This window comes from Gymnogyps californianus, chromosome 2 (assembly GCF_018139145.2).
Source record: "Gymnogyps californianus isolate 813 chromosome 2, ASM1813914v2, whole genome shotgun sequence".
Classification (NCBI taxonomy): Eukaryota; Metazoa; Chordata; class Aves; order Accipitriformes; family Cathartidae; genus Gymnogyps; species Gymnogyps californianus.
Genome location: NC_059472.1, coordinates 162677900 through 162699753, shown reverse-complemented (window position 1 = coordinate 162699753; position 21854 = coordinate 162677900). Strand labels below are relative to the sequence as shown.

Sequence of the window (21854 nt, the reverse complement as noted above, 5' to 3'; positions counted from 1 at the left end):
CATTACCCGCAGAACCAGGCTCTGCAAAGTAATGGGTTTTAAACTGCAAAGCAGCTATGGCAACAGTTAGGCCAAAACCCTTTGCATATCACAGCATGCCTCAAATTATAATTAAAGACTGTTTGTACCTTAAAAAGTAGCTTTTGTTTTGCCTTGTTTATTTGACATTAAAATGGACATCGACACATAATAAAAGCAAGAATTAGTGAATAGGCCAGTATTCCCCAGGCTGTTTTCTCGGTGCCTTACGTGAAAAGGGCAAGAGCCAACTTTCCCTGGACTCCTTGGAAAATTACCAACCTGCATGTTTCATCATGCTCGGGCATTGAGAACATCCCCTTCAGCTACAGCGGGAGGAACCCTTCTTCCTTTTAATTCTTTCCCCCCACATGGTTCCCATTTACTCACACTTCTCTCTAAATGTTTTTAGTATTACTTTTGCTAAAGGTCACTGAAATTCCCACTTCTGAGCTTGTTAAGTTTTCCACTCCCATCATATAAAAGGTTTTTGTTAAAGGCAGTGTGTGTGGGGAGGAGGGGGCTGCAATCCACACTGGAGGAGAACAAAAGATGCAGGATAGCTGCCTTCCTGCCTTCTGCGTAGTTTAAAACAGACTTGTACTGGCACTGAGAACTCACTTTAAACACAGGAACCTCAGTGTGAAAAAAAGGACCCTCAAAAGATGCTAATGCCTCTCTGCCCCCTCTAAATAATTTCATCTTTTTTGGTCTAAAATATAGCACGCGTGATTGCCGAGAGTGTGAGACAGGCTACAGAACAAGAATGTGAGAATATAAAGTCTCTCCCTCTAGCTAATCACGGCCTTCAAATAACAATCATCATAACAAGAATACAAATATATTGCAAGAACCCAATTGTATTATTAAGTGCAAAAACAAGAGCCAGGACAAAGAACTTCAGTCTGTGTTACAAATTTAAACTTTTCGAACAGGTCAGAGATGATGAGTACATTTCTTTTTCAAGGCGTTAGCTCTGAGTTTCAGTGATCTGACGATTCCTACTAAGAGGAAGAACAGATAAGGGAGAACTTTACAAGATGAAACATATATTTTGCTGCTGTTCATGTAGTGCTTGCAGTAAGAGTAATGCTGAAATCTGTTTTATGTTAGGTAAGTAAACATTATTAAGCATAAGCTTGTTTTCTAAGTCACACAGGCTGATAATTAGAAATGTGTTGGAAAAGGTGGAATGGTCACTTTCAAATTCCTGGCTTCTATCAAATCATCAAAACCTTTCTATTCAGGCACCTCAACAGTTAGTTTGCTCCTGAGTGAAGTACTTTCTAGTCCTTCCACTTTCTCCCACTGGAGCCTTCAGAGCAGCCTGGTTAGAAGTAGAAAGCTAAAGCACATCCTCCAGCATACGGACAATTTAAGACCTAGCCAACTTAGGACTTGGATAGGACAGACAGAGTTGTAAAGGAAATGATGTCAAGTCTTTGCACTGCTTTCAAAACAAGCTGTTCTAGACTTCTTGCAAGATGGTGAAATCTTAAGAAAACCCTGGAAAAGCCTTTTCATGTGCACTGATGTTTTTGTTTTGAGTGACCCTTTTAAACAATCTGTCATACAAAAATGCTGTATGATCAACTACTTCTCTCTGATAATATTCACAGAATAACGGGATTGATTAAATTAGAAATACTCATTCATCATCACCACACAAGGGCCTGTAGTTGAACTTCAGCTGAACCAACTTCTCTTCGCATGTCAGGATGTTTTTTAACTCTGAAGCAAATGCCAGTTTTGCATTTTCCCACCTGCTTAGTAGATCTGTATGATTTATTCTGCTTCACAATTTGTGCCTAAAATTTGTAGATCTAGTAACGAATCCCTGAATCCACTTGATTTCACAGTGCAAATTATTTGCTATTACTAGGGAAGGCAGAGAATTAGCTGCTGCGTTGTTTCATCAGTACGCCGGAGTTTAGTTCCCTGGGTACTCAAATACTGCTGCAGCGCCCATGCCAGTTCCAATGCACATTGATACAACACCGTATGCTCTGAAACAAAAGAACACATGGAATTAAGAACAAGACAGATCAGGTTTAGATCATCTGGGGAAAAAAGAATACAATAAATTTGAGCTACCCACTGCTGTCCTGCGTCACCAAGAGATTCTAACTCTGGAGCAGGTCCTGGTGCCCTGGAATTCTTGCAGGGGGTTGTTTGCAGAGCACGTGGACACACATTGCTCTGCCTGCTTTCTGGACAGGAGCAGTGCGCCAGAAGCAAGCTCCTTACCATGCCTCAGCCATACTAGCAGCGAGGTCAAGCTAGAAGAACTGCTTTGATTCAGATGGGTTGAAGAAGAAACTCTTCTTTTCCTGCCTCCTACCGCTGCCCTTCACGTGGCTTTGCTATGTCAAAGTTCAAACTTGGATAGTCAGATGATGTGCAGCAGGATTTGTGGAAAAACAGGAGTGGAAAGCCTGATTTCAGAGCAAGTTCTTCCACTTCAGTTTGAGGTGGTTTATTGTTACTGCCCGATTTGCTTGGCATTTAACAGCTCGCCATCGCTGTTATCCTCCCCTCTAGGCCAGGGCACAGCTCATCCTAAGGTGCAGTCCAGCGACACTGGATGTGCCAGCCCTGAAGGGAGCAGTGACAGAGCCAGCCAGCAGTAGCTACCAGGTTCCTGCCACACGTCAGGAAGAGCCCGAGTCCTGGGCAGAGGGCTGAGGAGCAAACTGTCACAAAGCCCAGCCTTGCAGAGCCGCCAGCTCTGACCGTGGACTTGCTGCTCTAACACTGCACAGCAGAGATGTCTACCCCAGGGCCCTGCACCACCAAGGACCAGGAGAGACTCTGCATTCCTGGGTAGCAAGACATTACAGAGCCCTCCCTGAAGAGGGCCATTGGGAATTCATGTTCAAAGGTATCGAAAGGATGGAGAAAGCTTAACCCAAACTGATGGTTACTTCTGAGCCTAAGTTACTTACATACACATAAGGCATCAAGGCTAATACTGTTCCTCAGTGCTCACCTTTTCCCTCTGCGCTTCAATTCATTGAGCAAAGTGACAACTTGACGAGCACCAGTACAGCCCAGCGGATGCCCCAGTGCTATTGCTCCTCCCAGGGGGTTGACCTTCTCCATGGGAATGCCCAGCTTTTCAACACAGTACACAGCCTAGAAAGACAAGAGGGAATGGTTTCACGGAGATGCTCTCGCCTCCGTTAGTTCTCAGCTCTCCTGCAACAGAGAGCTAAGAGGACTGCAGAGAAGACTGGTGATCTCGTCCGTATATGAAAAGGGACAGCAATCCATCCTAGGCAGCTCTAGGGGCTTCAAAAGTTTTGTGCTTAAAATGAATTTAGCTCAAACTACATTTGTTATTACACAAACTCCACATCATTGTGTCAGCTGCTGTTGAAGTATTAAACAGTACTTTTAGAGGCCTGACTCCAGCTAGACCATCTTTCCCAGTGGAAAGGAGTGGAACTACATTACAAATCCAAAGCACGCAGAAGTGAGCTAAGCCTATCAACTTCATCTCAAACTGAGCCCATGTACTTTCTGACAGGCACGTCGTAGATTTGTGGAAGACACAGTAGTGAAGTTTCTACCTTTCCTTAAGGACCTCCAAATTAGTGAGTGCAACACAGTCACACTGACACCACCCGATAATAAGTTACAGCCCTTGTGAAACAGATTTTGCAAGTTGGTATGAGGATACGATAGCAAAGATTACATTCTTAGTTGGCGGACATATTTTTCTGGGTTTTGTTTGTTTGTTTTTTAAATATTAAGCTATATAAAGCAATACTCTGCTTATTTTTATTTGAAGGAAAGGGAAAATAATCTGCGCATGTTATTAACATCTGGCTGAAGATGTAATATGTGGAACAAGTTCCAATCTTAATTTGGAGACCAAGCTGAAATAGCTACCAAGCAATGTAGCAACTCAAACAGGATGATCACTCACCTGGCTTGCAAAGGCTTCATTAATTTCATATATATCAATGTCATTCAGAGTCAGACCTATGGTGCAGAGAAGTCAGGATTTAAAAGGAGATATTTTTGCCTTATGGCTATATCAAAGAGAATAATTCACTCACAGCCTCCCTTTACGAGTTCTAGTTCTACTCCACTAATGACAGAAAGAGGGGGACCTTGACTCCATGTGGGGTGTCTATACTTGTATGCGTGTTCATGTACAGCAATAAACACAGTGTGTTTATGTACAGCAACGTCTAAAGACTGCAAAATGTCACAGTTTGTGGTATTGTGTCACCGCGTTTGCCAAGTTTCCTTAGATTAAATGTGATTTCTTTGCAGAGGGATTAAAGATTGAAGGGTATTTCAAGACTGAAAGATAAAACTACAGGTGAGCGTGCGACCATAGCAATGATAGGCGGACACAACAATAATCATCAGCTATAAAAGCTATTTAACCTGATGAGTATGATAAGAACCCTGAGGAAAGTCTGTTCCACTGGTCAGATGCCAAAATTGTAAAGAAAAAAAAAAAACTCAAAAAGCAAACACAAAACCCACACCCCCACACGCTGGTCACATTAAGGAAGAGAAAACAGCACTAAGTGAACACTAAATCACTTGCTGTATGTTAACTGTTTGTTGAGACTGTGCAGGGATTTAATCCTGAGCTTCTCAAAGGTGAGCGAATGACAATTTATACGTGAGTACAAGTGAACAGTATTACAATAATCCCAGCTGGGATCTCTTTTAAGGTTTTGAATTTAAGTTCACTGTTCCTACGGCTGGTAGCTGCACACGCTAGAATAATAGAATCTTAAATTTCAGTCCACAGAGTCTGATGTGCCAAACACCGTATGAATGACAAGTGGTTCCTACCCGCCTTCTCCACAGCTACAGGGATTGCGTAGGCCGGTCCTATGCCCATAACATCGGGTGGGACTCCAACCACAGCAAAGGACCTGAGCACCCCCAGGACTGGGAGTCCCAGTTGTGCTGCTTTTGAGCGTTTTGCCAGGAGAACAGCAGCTGCTCCATCACTGACCTGGCTGGCATTACCTGTTGGAAGACATCTATTAACACCTTTTTTGCCTAAGCACATTCTATTACAAGGCAGGTAAACCACGGGAACGGCACAAATTTAACAACAGAGCTGACCTGCTGTAGTGCTACCATCCTCTTTGAAGGCAGGCTTCAGCTTTGCCAAGCCTTCCAGGGTGGTGGAGGGCCTAATCCCTTCATCTTGGTGCACGGTGATTGTTTTCTGGTTGCCCTCATTATCTAGAACAGTGGTCTTCACTGGAACAATCTCAGTATTAAACAGTCCCAGCTGCTGAGCTTTTGCTGCTCTGTTAAAGAAGAGTATGAAAGGTTAAAATATTCTGGAGATGAACTGCAAGAGAACTGATGTCAAGGAAAACAGTTAGTAAGAGAATGAGCTAAGGTGTGACTTGGTGTACAGGTACATCATCACTGAGTAGTGGATGGGACGACAGGCAAATACTTATTTCCACTCATGGGAAGACAAACTTCTTACCTCTATGTCATGGGCAAAATATCACTAACATTATGGGCATTCTCCCCAAACCCGGGTCACAGGATCACACACTGCTGAGCAAGATCCCCCTTCTGCTCCCATCCACACCTTTGTGACTGACTGACCGCCCCCAGCCCGCAGCACGAAGCTGTACTTGTCCAGCGGGACAGTCACATCACAACTGTAAGAAAATAAATGAATCCTGATGTTCAAACATCAATTCTTAGAGTTCAAACAGGGCAAGTGGGCTAAGCCTAAACATAATGCTAATAATTTCTGACAAGTTAAGGAATGGCTAAAGTTTCACTCGTTCCTGGTTTTATCCTACTAAAGACAAATTGAGCTTTAGACCACAGACTTCAGGTATAATCTTCTGGCATTTAAATGCAACCTTTCAACCCAAACTGACTGCAATTTATGTTGCACAGTTCAGTGTGACTACGTAGAAGGGTATCACTTAATTTAGCAGTAAAGGTACAGCCAAGATAGGTTCTGGTCCCTGAGACAGCAGCATCAGCACTAGGGAACAACTGACATGACTGGACTGATACAAGTAGGCAGAATGCAATTAGCTAAATTAGAATTAGCTCAGGACACACAGTTTTAATCTTTCATAGCAACAAGATATTTAAAAACCTCCACAGCAGAGCTGATATAGAAGACTGACCTTCCAGCAGCACAGCACCCTTTACAGGGAATACAAATTGGAGACTGAAAGCTTGTTTTACCCCCTCATTGCTTCACACTTGTACTAATAAAATGAAAATATTTAATACTCCCAGGTAAGCGAGAGTTAGAGCAAAGTGCTGAAGGACAGATCAGTAACTCCGCAGACATCCTGAGACCGAGGCCAGAAAATCACCCCTTTCCTCATGTGAGAGGCGAGCATCGTGTTCACATACCCTTTTGCGTTATCAGTTCAATGTCAGTGAGAAAGCCTGGCATGCCAAGTTCCTTAAGAAGCAGGGCCAGAATTTAAAGGTTAACTGGCCTGTGCAGTGGCTTCCTGTATTAGATAAATAATTGGACCGCGGCGACACTTAAACAGAGCTCTGAAAGTTAGTTTAACTTTTTGATGGCAGCAACTTTAACGTATCACCTGCCACTGGACTGCCAGTACAGCCCCACGGATTCTAGGGGTCAGTTGACTTTGGCAGTGATTTAACCTAAGAGGAAGGTTATTAGAGGTAGGATTGGACTCACTTGGAGCCAAACACCTGCAGCGAAGACAAGCCGCTCTTCTCGTAAGCTCGGCAGTTCTCTAGAAACAGCTACCTTCAAATATTCCCTCTTAGGAAAGGTTCCTTCTGCTGCCACTCCCACGTTCAATTTCAAATGACACTGAGCCAAAGCCACTATGAAAATACTGCACCATACATTCGTTTCAGAAACCTCACGGAGGTTGTATCCTTTGGATGCTGAAAAACACAGGGGCACTCACTGCTCAAGGCTCGCATGCCCGGTGATACGTGCGCAAGATCAGTCACACAGTCCCCAGTACAGCTCTGGGCTCGGGTTTCCTTATCGCACAACCCAGGACACGCACTGATCTTTGCTCTCACCACCTCAAGCTTCTTTACTCACTATTAAGGTTTGGAAGGCAACACGAAGGCTGCACTTCACCACTCTTGGGAAGTAGCAATGCGTTTTCTATCTGTATTTATTCCTTAACTAAAAGGCTAAAAAAAAAAAAAGAAAAAAAAAAGAATTTACTTTTGTTGGGAAGCCAAGGCAAAGGCATCTTGCTTCTTTCGGGAAACTCCAAACTTCTCTGCCACATTTTCTGAGGTTATTCTGGGGAAAACAACATCACAGAATTAATCCAACACCACATCTAATGGAGCTGCAGTTGGCTTCTACTAAGACAACACAAGGTACAAGCACTGGCTTTAGTCTTAAAGCTAACTGCTGCCTTCTCAACCTAGAACTGCTTGGCAGAAAGCAAATCCTGAATCAAATCTAGGACTAAAACAAGGTTTGAATCCATTTTCCTTGCTCGTTAAGCCATTGAGCTTAAGATGTAAGACATGAAAATCTTTCATCAGAGTCGCTGATCTTCCCCCCATTTCACCCAATTAATCTTCTACCACAACCAAGGAGGATGCCGACACACAGAGATCCAAGCTCACCGCATTCAGATTGATTTGAAACAGCCCGGTCACTGAGGCAGCAGACCATCCAGAAAACCCTTAAACTTTGGGAAGAGGAAACACTTACCCCATAGGAATAAGGCAATCTCGAGCTTTGCTGTTTTCCGTCATACTGGAACCGATATCACCAGGGTTATTTACACTTCTGAGGGACATCGTCTCCACGCTAAACACAAGGAAAATTTGAATTTGCTACCAGTGCGTTCATACTATATTTGTGGTAATTGCTCAATTAAGACTAATCAAAGCTTGATTATCTTGACAACATGCTTTCCTATCACCCTACAGAAATGCAGCTAATAATTAAGAACTGGCTGAGACAGAAGCTCTTCAATCATCAATATAAGAATTACCACGAAATGAAAACAGATTGCTAGATTAAATTGGTCATTGTTTCACTAAGAACAGGATACCAATGTCAACAGTTAATTTCTCGTGTTTCCACAGCTAGGAAGGAATTGCTAACGATTCTGGCACTTCTGTCTTCAAACATAACTAGAAACCTAAGATCCTAGGACTGGAGTTTCCAGAGAGAGTGTCAACAGCCATAAAAATGCCACTTACAGCTTAAGAACTGGTTGGCAGTATAATAAGAAAAGTATTAAGCAAACCATGACAAAGAGGCTTCAGTGAGTTAAGCCATTTGTATTTCGCAACACAAAGAATTTAAGACACGGATCCCAGAGGCTGCAGTCTTTGACCTACAAATGAGTTAACAGATTGAAGATATCCAAATTTACTGCAGAAATACACAGCCATCACTTAAAACTAGCAAGCTTTTGTAAAGTCAGTCTTGACCATGAAGCCTACCATGGGAAGAGGGATTGAATTCTACTCTGCACCCCACAAATACACTCATGAAGAGTAAATAACAAACTATTCCTGGAAAATGCAAGGCAAGCAGAAAATAAAGTTTTTCCCCAAGCAGCTTACAGTAAGTGCTATCAGGAATTTAAACTAACTCTAATATGGGACACTGCATTACTTGACTTCAGCTGCATCTACTCCCTGAAGGAAGGTATAGAATCAGGTTTTAAGTAAGAGCAAACCACAGCTATTGCATTTTGTGTTGTCATCCAGTGTCTCTCCACCTATGGAGTGGGCGAGTCCACTCAGGGGAAGAGCATGACTTGGGCTAAACCCAACTCACAGAATTTATTTGTAACTTACGGATTTTATATCTTCATGGAGGACCCTGCAGGGTAGAGGCCAGAAAACTTCCCACAATGAAACCCGGTGGCTTGCATACCCAAAGGTGCAAAGGCTGGATCCCAAACCCTTGGAGCCTTTCAGTACCTTTAAGCAGATCATTTTGGTGGACACTGCCAAGCAACTTCTTGAAACGAGTGCGTTAAAGTGAAGGAGTGAAAAGCATCACGTGTTCAAGCACAAGCATTCCCCGTGAACACCAAGTACTCTGCCTACATCAGAGGAACATGCCTGTCTGGCTGAGCTGTTTATTTTGCAGCAGTCTAAGAAGGGAAGGGCGTTCTCAACATCAGATCTTGCTCAACCAGGTACGTGCAGGTGTTGAAGAGTTGTAAATATAAACATTTTCCTAAGGACTACTGGATGACTGTGTACAGTAATAATTCAAGAAAGACTTAGAGTTACCAAGGTAAAGAAAAAGAGAAAGCCAGTATTTTAGCCTCAGGATTACTGAATACTTTAATTTGTTCTTCTGAACTGAACGTGTATGTGGTCACTAGGATTTCTCCAAAGCCAACCTAACATTTACATAATCCTCTAAAAAATAAACACTTATGATGTTAGGACTGAAGCAAAGAACAGCATGCCCATCCACTGCAGAAGAACATCTCCTGTAAGTCTGTAGAACAGTTATTAGCATGAGTAGGACATTAATTTCTTTATCCAAGATAGCTGCTGGTCTTCTAAGACACTAGTTAATTGGAGATTAGTTAAAAAGCTAATTCTGGCAGGCTCTTTCAGGCTGTCAGAGCTCTGCACACAAGCGGTATCCTACAGCAGGGCCAGAGGACCCTAATAAAACAGGTCTTTTGCATGCTTGTAAGAGATACTCAGCCTCTTATTGCAACCCCAGCAGACATGTCACCAAGACCAAAACTTCCAGGGGAATTAAAGGATTTTCAAGCACCCTCCCTCAGACCCTTTAAGATGATCCGATCTTTTGCAAAAGTACTCATCAGCCTCTAGAAATACACAAATTGCATCTGCAGCCACCACGTAAATTCAGGTCCAAATTTTAGAGTTTATTCACCCATTTGTCAAATAAGGACAGTGTCCATTTCCTTGGGGGGGACAGATCTAGTTGGAAGGGGTTTCTAATTCCTCACGCAAGAGCTATTGCAGAGGGACAGAGCGCTACCTTCAGGAAGCCTAAGCAAGTACCATAAAAAGACTTTCTTACCCACAGGCCAAGCCAATGTCATACGACCCATTTCGGATGCCACCTGTAACAGCAGTGCATAAACATCCTTACTATCATTAGGAGCAAAAGCACTTCCATTCCAGCTGCGGTTTCATGAACACCTGGGGCACCCACTAAGCCAAATGGGGCATTCCCTCCACCCTACTGCCTGCCAGACGTGAGCCGGGTCAAGGAGGTGATGGGGCTGAAGACTAAGCGTGACCTGACATGCAACCAGAGAGGACAGGAGGGACACTTCTAGAAGCTGCCTGATGTGGAAGTGACCGTAGAACTCATCCTCAGAAAACCAAGTTACTTCTCTAGGGGTAAACTCAGCCACTCAAGGATATAAAAGCATTCAACCAACACCACACTGAAAATTCCTAACAGCAGAAGACATTATCACTATTTTTACTGCTCAGAGAGATTTGAGGGCAGGAGAAACAAGCACTTGGGGCACGGCAGGCATCGACTCTGACAGGAGTGCCTGTAAGACTTACCAGCTATATTGATAATGGCCTGTAGCCCGGAGGAGCACTGCCGGTTCACGCTCGAGCACGGTACTGTCTCTGGAATACCACTAGAAAATAAGACAGTGTTGGCAAAGACTCAGTGACGAAAACCACGCAACAAACCAAACCTCTAAAGAGAGCATTAAGTCACTTGATTAAACTTCAACCCTCAAGTTCAAGACAGACCCCTTTATACATTTGTTGACCTATTTGGTCCTGCACCAAGAGGAAGCAAAGTTCAGAGATAATTTCCACACTTGATTTGCAATCTCCTCCGAGTGCTGTTTCCCCACCGGTCTGTCTTCAGAAGGTCCTCTGTAAGCAGGGCCCTCTCGTGTGCCTAGGTCCCAAGCCCTGATCGGAGCCAGAAATGCTGAAAGACTCTGCAATATTCATAATCACCTTTCCAAAGTGGTGGTTGTACACTGATTTACAGAAGCAAACACCACTTGGCAATAGACATTGGTTGAAATATTTGGAAGCTGGGATCCAGCTCAATGTGAGCCATCAACCACAACACCAGCAAACGAACAGAAACACCCCAGACAACTCCATGGTTTCAGGCCCACGTAGAGCAGAGAGAAGCAGAGCCTTGCAGTCCGGAGAAGCAGCAGGTGGAGCTGGGAGCCCGCAAAACAAGATCTCCCCTTCAGAGGCTCAACACAGGTAGCCCGAACAGATAAATCAGCTCACCTCTGCCTCCCTGTCCTTTGCCTGCAGGGTTCTGCAAACACGTGACCAAAATCTAATTTCTAGGCAAAAGGTGATTTGCCATAACTTCCTAGGAGCGCATGAGCCTCATCGCAACCTCTGACCCAGTGCTGCTGCATAGCCAAGGCCCAAGAAGGGGAGGAAGAACCTCGATCTGGTTGAGAGTTTACCTTAGAAACTGTGCAACTCTTGCAATCAAAGCGCCAGCTCCAGGCTGCAGCACGTTTCCTGAGTGCAAAGATACGATTCCAGTCAATCGGTTGCATTTCCCTCGCTATTTGCTGCAGGCATCGAAGGGATGTTAACATCACCACGGCTTGGTACCGTCCGGCAGCCAGATCAAAGCCCCACCATTTGACATAACAGTCACGAAGGACGCGCTGATTTTGTAAACCTAATGCTACGCACTATTGCCTTCCAACCCCATGATACTTGCAAGTATCCCACGGGACACCAGGAGCAACCTGTCCCAGAAACATATCCAGACCACGAGTTTCAAGTCCGGACAGAGGTTGTTCACTCACCCACACAGATGTCTCCCAGGGCCTCAGGACGAAGATTGACATCTTGAAGGACAGCCGTCATAACGGCAGACAGCAGTTCATCGGGTGTAGTATCCTAAAAGCCCAGGGGATTAGCGCTACTCAGTGAATACCAGTAACTGCCCTGTCATCAGTTCACCCTCAGACTACTTCAGCGGGCTAGCGTACCATGCTTAGGCAGCTTTACTCCACTTCTCAGCTCATGATGGTTGTCGTTTTCCTACAAAAGCAGAATTACTCTGCCTGTTTTTTACCCCAGGTATCTTTCAAGCACTGTAGCACGCTGCTTTCTTACCTAGCGCGGTTTTATATGGGCATGCTTTGTAGGGCCTTCAAAACCAAACGACTACAGTGAGTTATCTGACAAGACTTAGCAAGTAGAGCCCCTCAATTTATTTTGTGAAAGAAACAAGGGTGACCCCTCAGCTGGTGGGAAGCACCGCCGGCATGACGACACCTATTTTGAAGGATGACAAGCAACGCACATCCTCTGGGGCCATCCTGGCACCATGCTCTTGCCTCGCTCGGTCAGAGCCCCAGGACTCTGTGATTGCCACCCGGTGAGGAGAAGGGCCGCTCCAGAAGGGTGGCAGGTCCCTGCCAAGCGCCGTCAGTACCTGAGCGGGTGAGACGCTGCTTTTCTAAGCGGTTGCTCTGTTTGACCACAGCAGGTAGAAGCAGTGTGGTAGAGACCTACCCCAGGCTTTAAGGGGAGCCGGGAAACTCGCCGGTACATTGGCCGACTTTTTTGGGGGTGCCAGTGGCCCTGCCACACCTGGGCCACGCAGCCGCAGGCATTAAAACCATCAGAAAATGTTGTCTTTTAGACCTTTATAAGGCAGAGCCTCACTCCTGGGCCGTGGCTGGGGGGCAGCGAGCAGGCGGGGGCCCAGCACCCGGGTGTGTGTGGAGGGGAGGCAAGCAGGGGGATCCCCACCTTCCTGTGGGGGGGCTCAGCACCTGCAGTGCTTGGGGGGGGACCTCAATGCCTGGGGGACCCCGACCCAGCACCCTGGGGAGGGTCAGCAATCGGGGGGAGCGGGGTCAGCGGGCGGGGAGGCCGCAGTACCGCTGGGACCCGCAGCACCCCGGGAGGGGGGCGGGCAGGGCTCCCCCCCCGCCCCGGGCCGTACCTTGAAGCCGCCGCGCTTGGCGCGGCCGATGGCGGTCCTCCGCCCGTGCACCACCACCACATCGTCGGGGCTGGCAGCCCGTGGCGAGACCCCGGCGCGGCTCCCGCACGGCGCGGCCTGAACCCCGGTGCCGGTCCCCGTCGCCCGTGGGGAACCAGCGAGGTGCCCCAGCACCACCTGCACCCGCCGGATCGCCCCGCCGCCCGACCCCGCCGCCATTTTGTCACCACCGCCTCCGGGGGCGTGGACGCGGCGGGACCGACCGCCTCATTTGCATGGCCCCGCCCCCAAGGCTGAACCCAAGCTTTCGCTCCATGCATGGAGGGGGGCAATAAAAAATTAAAATAAAGACTTAAAAAAACCCAACCAACCAACCAACCAAACCCCAAACTGATTAATAAATAAATAAATATTAAAACAAAAAAGGAATTTTAAAATAAACTAAATTGATAAAGAAAAATAAATTTAAACAGGAATATAAACAAGGAAAATAAAGGAAAATAAAGGAAAATAAAGGAAAATTTAAAATAAAAATAAATTAAATTAAAAGATATTAAAATTAAATAAATTTAAAAACAATAAAAACCTGTGCGTTTGGAGCATTTGAACCAAACGGGACGCCAGGACAAAGGGACACGCAGAGCCATAGGGTCTGAGAACTGCACAGATTCATTATTTCGAGTAAACCCCACGAACCATCAGCTCCACCCCTGCCTTGTCACCCCCCCCGGCCCCGCTGCCACCCAGGGACTGTCATGCCAGGCGGCCCCTTGTGCCCCCGACACCGCTCCTCGCTCCCCACCCGCACACAGCCGCTACCTGCTGGGAACTGTCCTACTGGGAAGGGACCATACTGGTGTGCAGGGGACAGGCGATGTCCCCCTCCAGCCTCCCCCCCAGAGAAAATCATTTCTCGACAGATACATGACAATGCGGCGCACAGGGAAAGCCACCGGGCCCGCTACAGGCAAAATAAAATAAAATTTTAAAAGAAAAAAAAAACAAAAAACAACTTTACATGGCATAATATTACATTCTCTTTTCCTAGTTTCATTCTGTACATCAGAACACTGCAAGGGTTTTAAAAAATAAAAAGGCAAAGGCACCTGAGGAGTGAGTCGCACACACACACGTGCACACACACACGTGCACACACGTGTGCGCACACACACACACACACACACCAGCCGCATCCATCCACGGGAGGATTTGGGGGGTCTGAGGGCCCTGGGAGCGCTCTGGGGCAGCCAGAGGTTCCCAGGTAGCCAGGTTCCCCCTGGGAACCTCGTTTTGCTCTCAAGCCTTTGGAAAGAAGGAAAACACCCACCCACCACCGAAGGGCTGAGAAAATCAAAACCAAACAGATTTAATGAAAGAGGAGAAAACAGCTTAAAAATGGGTGGGGTTTTTTTTTAGCTTTTGTGAAAACACACTTTGTTACCCTCTTCTGACAAAAACCCTTCCCAGCCAACACTGATTGGTTTTTTTTCTTGTATTTTTTTCCATCCATCCCATATTACTGAACAGACTGATGGAGTTGGTCCTATTCACAGAATAAAATTCTTCATTCCCCCTCGGAGAAAGGAGACGACTTTAACCCCCCTCCCCGAGGAGAGCTGCCCGTCACCGCCGTGGTCGACTGGCACAAACCCCTGGTGCTGCCCTGCCGCAGCCCGCCGCCTTCACCGGAGCCCAGCCTGGGTAATAACCATCCTCTGCAGCTTTGCAGGCAAATTTATAGGGAATCCTTTTAGCTATTTCTTTTAATTTGCCCTAACACTACCAGTGGGGTTTTGTTTTTGTTTTGTTTTTTTTAATACTGATATAACTCTAAGTTTTGCTTCTTTTTTCAGAGCTGTGGACAAGGAAACGCTCCCACTGCCACACCCGTGGTGCAAAGTCTTGATCTCTTCCACGCGGAAGAATTCAAGGATGTGTGAAGTCACATGAACAACCAATTTCTCAATTTCCTCTTCAGCCCAAGCAACGCTTTTCATTTTCAGTGAAAAACAATATTAAAATAAACGTGTGTTTGACACACTGGCCTGAAAATGGCAACCTCCTGGTAACTGCTTATTTAACCCTTTGCTGAGCCGGGTGGAAATAGCTAATGCAGCAGGGAAGGGGGAAGTGGGATGGTGCAATTAATTTGTCCAAAATAACCAAGATCTGATTAATTAATTAGCTTCCAGGGACTCTGTGCATGCTCCCTGCCCAGGTTTTCCAGCAGAGTAGTGCTGGTCAAAGAGGCTGTAGCCTGACTCTGCTTTCAAATGGCCCATTTTCTCCTGCAACTTCAAATATACTGCGGGAAGAAATCTGCTTCCAGCTGCCCTCAACTGATGCAGCTCTGCTCTCCCGGTCTGAGGCCTCATGGTCCTGCAGCTGCTCCCTCAGGCACCACCGTGGAGGTGACAAATCCCTTCCCTGCACCCAGGGCTGGTCCCACGAGGCATGCAAGAGAAGGCACCCAGCCCTTGGCAGCTCAGATCCACAGGCGCCAGTCCTCTCTGCCTGATTTTAGGCACCCGCTCGGGTTTTACAGAGACCCACTGGGCTCCTCCTGCAGCTCTGCTTCCAAAACGCGTTGGCATCCCTCCAGCCCCAGCGTAGCGGCATGGGCACGGGTTAGCGGGGCTACAGCTATGAGCAGGGAGCTGCCCTCGCCAAGATCCCCTCCAGCTCCCGCCTGAACCCTGATGGTTCCCAGCGCAAACCGGCTGGTCCTCAGCCCTGCCCACCACAGGCATCGACAGCATTTAAACATCCCTCTGCACAGCCCGTGGCAGAGGTCCCAGGCATCCGTCCATGGGCGTACCCCGCAGAGACCTCCTGCACCCCGAGAAGACCTCTTCTTCCAAGACTTGCACACACACGCCTGCACACGCACACACACACACACGCACAAAGGCAAAGTCAACACGGCTGCTGCATCATCGCACCCGACTCCGTGCGTTGTGCCAAGTCGAGCATCACTCCTTGATTGTAACCGCTTAAGGCACAGAACAGTATTAAACGCCGCCCCGCTGGAGATGCTGGCTGGTCCCACAACCTCCAGAAGGGTTCGGTCCCCTTGTGAATGGGGACACCCAGGTCCCCCCCGACTCTGCGGTCTGAGGATCATCTCCTCCGGCTTGGCTGAAGCCCCTGTCTGTTCCCCTGCGAAAGGTGGTGATCGCCACTGAGCATTATTCCTCCGCTGGTCCCGGGGATGCTGCCAGCATCGCTGCCGTGCTTGGGGGGGGGACACAGATCCCATTTGCTACACTTTCCCCAAGAGTAAGTAACACAGCGAGGGGGGACGACCCCGGTATCGCTGGTGGCAAGGAGGTTACTTGGTCCGAGGCCAGCACCCGCACAGTCCGGGAAATCCCTCGCTCTGAATTCCCGGCGCCAACAGTCCCGAGCGCAGCTTGGAAATCCAACGACGCGGCGGGTGCCGAGCCAGCAACGAGCAGGAAGGGACCTGCGGGGTCCGCTGCCAGGACAGCCCAGGGCGGAGGCCTGAACCGCAGAGCACAAAAGGCCGCGGGTCTGGCGGCCGCCCCCCTCCCGCCGGCGTTTCCCCATCCCCGCTGCCAGGGGCTCAGAGCCCGCAGTTGACGAAGGGGTGTCTCAGCAGGTCCTCGGCCGTCGGCCTCCGCTTCTCCTCCACGAAGATCTGCTTGAGGAAGTTGCGGCAGGAGTTCGAGACGCCGTCGGGGAGCTGGGGGTTGGTCGGCTGGGTGGCGATTTTAAAAATAGCCGCCATGGCTTCAAACTCTGCCCACGGCGGCTTCTCTGTTAACATCTCCACCACGGTGCAGGCCACGCTCCTGCAACAACGCCAAGCACACAGGGGTGAGACAGCGGATAAGGGACTGGGGTGGCGGCTGTGCATTTGAAGTCTCAATCGGCTCTGGGATTGCGCCTGCCTGAACGGACTGTGCGGGGAGCAAACCCGCATGAGAGATGGGCGCACGTCTCTGGTACGTGTGGCCCCCTGAAGCTCACTGTTCACACAGGTCCTTGGCACGGGCTCTCCACTCCCACTAGTGGCAGTGAACTCGCAAGCCTTGCCCTAAAGCTGGTGGCTTTTCTGCCTATGTTAACTGGCAGATAAGAAGTTTCATAAAAGCGTGTGAGAGACCTCATCAGAGCATACCCTGAAGGGAAACCCAGGCATGAGTTTAGACACCACAGTTTCAGCAATAGCATGTAGTTCCCCAGGAAGTTGAGCCAGAATGAAACATGTTTGCCTACATCCAATTTCATCTCCAACATGCATCTGAGGAGGAGCGTGTCAGATGAGCAGAGGTTTCCCTGTGCTTGCTGAGGAGTCCTCATCTCAGCAGGGACCCTGTCTGCCACCTCCATTCATAGTTGCTCCTAAAAAATTGAACCACATTTCCCTCCCATCAGCCAGAGCCGGTGGTGCGGGGTACCTGGCTGCCTGCTAAGGACTCCCTAGGTTTCCCCCCCAAGCAGGGCTCTGTTGGAGGGACCAGTTTTTGTTGACCCTACTTGCTTGGGCACCCAACAGAAAGCACACTGTGAAGACAGCGCTTCCTCTTCATTTATTGGGAGGATTAGTAGCGTTATCCCGACTCTTTCAGGCCCCAGCTGACATCCTCCACAGATCAAAACATTCACAAGCAGCCAATGATTTTGGTTGTCTTCGTGCCTGAGCCACACGGAAACATCCAGCAGCAGATTTTGAGAGGCCACACAAGATCCCCCTGAGCCTCCGAGCTGGGTTTAGCTAACCTAAAATCAGGGCCACCAAAACTCAACAGCTCTTTTAGCAAACTTTGTTATCAACCTGCTTTCCAGATTTCAAGAGCAGCTACGGGGTCAAGCTGCACATGACCCTTACACGTGATAAGAGCTTCCAAAAGCAAGATGTGATTCTGAGTGCTCCTGTTTTGGGACCTTCAGCTACAACATGCTCCCTCTGGATATCTGCATAGTTAATCCTAACATTCAGCTCCTATTGCCATCCTTTGCACTACTCCGTCTTCCAATGACTAGCTATACCTGTTGCTCCCATTACAACTTCCCAAAGGGACTGTTTGATTTAAGCGGCAGCGGTGGGGTTTCTACTGTATTCCTTACCACACATCAGCTTTCCTTCCGTAGCCCTCTCCACTGATAACCTCTGGGCTCATCCAGTATGGTGTTCCCGTGACAGATTTAATTCCAGTCCCAGACATGCAGATGGTCTGGATGCGTTTGCTGGCCCCAAAATCTCCAAGTTTCACATTTCCAGCAGAATCTCTCAAAATATTGGCACCTGGGGTGAAAAGCAAAAACAAAAACCCCAAGAGATGAAGCAGCAACCTGAATTGAAGCGGCTACAGTGAGGACAGCAGGAAGGGCACAGGCAAAGAGCCGGACATGAGGGAGCCCAAAGGGCCTTGGTGGGGCTGGCCTTAGCATTACGTAAAATTCCTCTCTCCTAAGGCAGCTGCTCTCCGAGAGGGTTGACTCCCACCGGCATCTCCTCACTCAGCAGGTTTCCCAAAAGTGAGCAGTGAATGGGAGACGGCAGATCATCCTCCCCACACACAGACAGCAGAACAGAGCCTCACATCTCTCTGAATGCCAGGGCCTCTCAATTCTTGGGCATGTTACACCAGGTTTTTAGATGTGTAAGGGCCGTTAACAGTAATACCTCTCAAGAGTACTTAATCTGGGCTTCCCAAGCAGGAAGACAGCACAAGATTTTGGTTTCAGCTGCTTATTCAAGATTCTCATGGTTCAAGTCAGTGAAGGTGAGGGGCAAAAATACTTTAAATACCAGATCCCAGCACAATGTTTTGCACAAGAATTTATATTGGGGCGGGGGGAGGTTGGGTTGAACAAATCCAAGCAAACAAGAAACCTCTCTGTATTATCTACTCACCTTTAATGTCCCTGTGGACAATCATATTGCTGTGTAAATAGAAGACTCCCTGCAGGATCTGCCTGGTGTACTTCCGTGTGACGTTCTCGGTCAGAGCACCGTAAGCTTTTAGCTGGTCCTTTATTGAGCCCTGTTGCAAAGAAACAACACACACCAACCGTAAGGACCAGCAGAACCATCATGTCACAGTGACTTTTTAAACTTTCCTGACCACTCTATCTTCCAGCTCAAAGAAACCCCACTCTGCTGTAGAAACAGCAAGATAAAAATCCACTACGGGCTGAATGGAGCAAAGACTTGTCCTCAACGTCCCAGATCCCAGTGGAGAAAAAGGTACGGTCTCTGGTGCGTATCAGTGCTACCTTCTGCCAACACTACAGATCTTTTTCCCCCTCTAGTGGCTGGACGTCACCAACAGCTCATGGAGAAGGACCAAACTGATGAAGAGTTACAATTCAAATGAGAGGATCAACTCAACTAGTTTTTCAGGGCCAAGCTGATGAGTCAGTCTTCTATGAAGCCTCCCCTCACAACTTCTCACAGCAAGGAGTACCCACTGCCATGAGGCAGACAGACTCATGAGGGACATGACCAGCCCCACATGGGACTGCTTCAACAAGAAGACCCAGGGTAGACAATTTGCAAGTACTTGAATTTCTGACCCAGGCATGCAGGCTCTTACTGGTTTGATTTTACTGATCAAAGAGGAAAGGAAGCAGGGGTGCAGACATCTGTCATCTGCAAGAGGGTGACCCCTTGGTTTTAGCTATATTTTCTGTCCCCTTGGAAATGCATGTCCCTCACTATGCCAGAGTTGGGTTTTAGCAGGGATGAACCAGAGGCAAATTTGGGGTTCAATCAGAGAGGTCACACCCAACTCTACCTCCAGTATTCAGGTTAGCTGAAAAGCAGGAGGGGAAACTCATCCTGTTTCTGCCTGTCCTGCAGCTCTGGGGTTGATCCAAGATTGCCATAGTCCTTCTGTTCTGGGAACAGGGGGCTGCTCCGCTCCAAGTCAGCCACTCAAACTGTATCAGCTTTTCCACATCCACCCACCTCTGCTGTTCCTCTGCCCAGCTACTGTTTTGGCCTTCTTTTGAGGCTGGTGGTGATCCTGTGGATGGGCCTCTCCTTTCCCTTTCACAGTGCTGCTGAAGTAACCTGAAATGCTCCGAAATTACTCCCTCGTAAAACTTGTATGCAGGGTATGTTCCCTCACCCACAACCGAACAAGCTTTCTTACCCTGGCCTCCCTCACCCTGGTGGGGGGACATCAAACAAGAAGGGGAAACAGGGTCTTCAAGGCCTGTGGTCAAATAGACCATTCTGTTTTCCAAGCATAAATTCAAAAACATAGTTTATGGGCAGGGCAGGACAGAAAATACAGAGTCAGATATTTAATGGGGGCAATCATAAGAATGCCAGGCTAATGGTGCACCCAAGCTTGGCCCCGTGAAGATTTTGCCAAGCTGGCTGTGTTAAATCAGACCCAGCATTGCAGAGCTGCTGTCCTGCAAGGTTTGGGAATTCATTAACTTCCACTGGCCTTAGAAACCAAAGCCCTGAGCTATTCTTGTGAAATGAGCCGTTGTTGCAGCATGAAAGTCAATCTGTATTTGGTCAGAGCTCTGGTTTATCATTAAAAAAACCCCAAACATTCAACTTCCAGCCCTGCTGGACACTGCCCCAGCATCAAATGTTGGTTTCCTGGCTGCTAACAAACATCAGCATGCTGCAGAATAAGCGGCAAGGGGACTGCTGAAACTCCCGGGCTTTACTCCTCTGGGTACATGCCTCGTGATAAGGCCTGAAAGCGAGATGCCTGCCCACAGGGAGAGAGGGAGGACAGGGCTTGGAAGGGACTCAAACGCGTGGAAGTCCACCTGATTACTCACGTGCAAGATGCGTTAGGAGAGCTTCTAGCACATTTACTCATGACCAAAATTATTTGCGACCAGATGACTTAGTGGTCCCTTCTGACCTTACAAATCTCTGTATAAACAAGGGTTTATTCTCCCACACTCTGGGGAATGAATCCAGCTGGACAGGCGGGACTTAGGAGAACAGATCCTCCAGCAACGTAAATAGCCTTATGCTGGTTTATACCAATCGATGACTTTGTCTAGATGGCTGATGTAATTCACATGCTCGCAACAGAGAAAGAGATGTTCAACTAATCTGCATACATTCTCCAGCCCCTGCTTAGACTCTCTCAAAGCTTTCTGACCTTCTTTTTCCCTAGGGCTATTTCATCCTGTATCAAAGTCACAAACTGAGTGACTGCACGAGAAGATAATGCTACCAATAAAATGTTCTGTCCTGAACAGGAGAAGACTTACAAGTGAGTAACACTGTTTTTAATACACACGTGCTGAAAGCCATAAATAATTGGTGACAGCTGTAGGTGGACAGTTGTACTATTAGCTTTTCCTGCAGGGATTTGCAATAAATACTTAAGGACGGGCTCAGGCCACAGTGTTTGGAGCCAGATCTGGATCATGTCCCACATTCACCACGTTCAGATTCCAGACTGTGAACACACCCTGCTCCAGGAGTCAAACCTAAAACCTGCCTTCAAGGCTTTTGATTTCACCCAGTGCGTGTTGAGGGGCTTCACCATGACATCTCACAACCTCAGCTTTCCCAAGTCTGTTTTGGTTTGGCTCATAGAGCAGCTCAGCTGAACAGTTTAACTCCAGATGCAAATTTCACCAAACTCCAGGGCAGTCTAAATCTGTTCTCTGTCGCTCAGGACGATCTTTAGCGGGAACAGCACTTACCCCTGGCATGTATTCAACAAAGATAGACAGTTTCTTCTCCTCAGGATCCCGCAAGCACCCATAGTACTGGACTATCCTGTCGTGACGGAGGGTCTTCAACAGCTGAATCTCACATTCTAAGGCATTCACCTCCTGCAACAAAACAGACATGCTTCGTGATGAAAGGGAATGGTTACTTTGGGAATATTATCCAAATATTGCTCGATGATGAACACTCTTTTCATAGCACCTGTGAAGCTGGCCACGAGGACATCAG

The 21854-nt window shown here is 47.6% G+C and overlaps 2 protein-coding genes across 3 annotated transcripts in view; both read right to left on the bottom strand.

Moving 5' to 3' along the window:
- Positions 1–860: 860 nt before the first annotated feature.
- Positions 861–13153, bottom strand: ACAA1 (acetyl-CoA acyltransferase 1). The gene is made up of 12 exons (XM_050891263.1): positions 12935–13153; positions 11784–11877; positions 11430–11487; positions 10537–10616; positions 10037–10079; positions 7715–7813; positions 7211–7291; positions 5119–5309; positions 4840–5019; positions 3950–4005; positions 3008–3153; positions 861–2024 (listed from the first exon to the last, which is right to left on the bottom strand). Exons 1-12 carry the CDS (start codon positions 13151–13153, stop codon positions 1949–1951), a joined length of 1323 nt encoding a protein of 440 aa, XP_050747220.1. The 3' UTR covers positions 861–1948.
- Positions 13154–13837: 684 nt separating this feature from the next.
- The window catches only part of LOC127013622 (mitogen-activated protein kinase kinase kinase 3-like), an 83940-nt gene continuing 75923 nt past the window's right edge, over positions 13838–21854 (bottom strand). For both annotated transcript variants that reach the window (XM_050892576.1, XM_050892577.1), the window contains 4 exons: positions 21599–21730; positions 18819–18948; positions 18029–18206; positions 13838–16749 (listed from right to left, as the gene is read on the bottom strand). In XM_050892576.1, the coding sequence (XP_050748533.1) occupies positions 16521–16749; positions 18029–18206; positions 18819–18948; positions 21599–21730 (669 nt within the window). In that variant the 3' untranslated portion in view covers positions 13838–16520. The remainder of the gene's footprint in view (positions 16750–18028; positions 18207–18818; positions 18949–21598; positions 21731–21854) is intronic.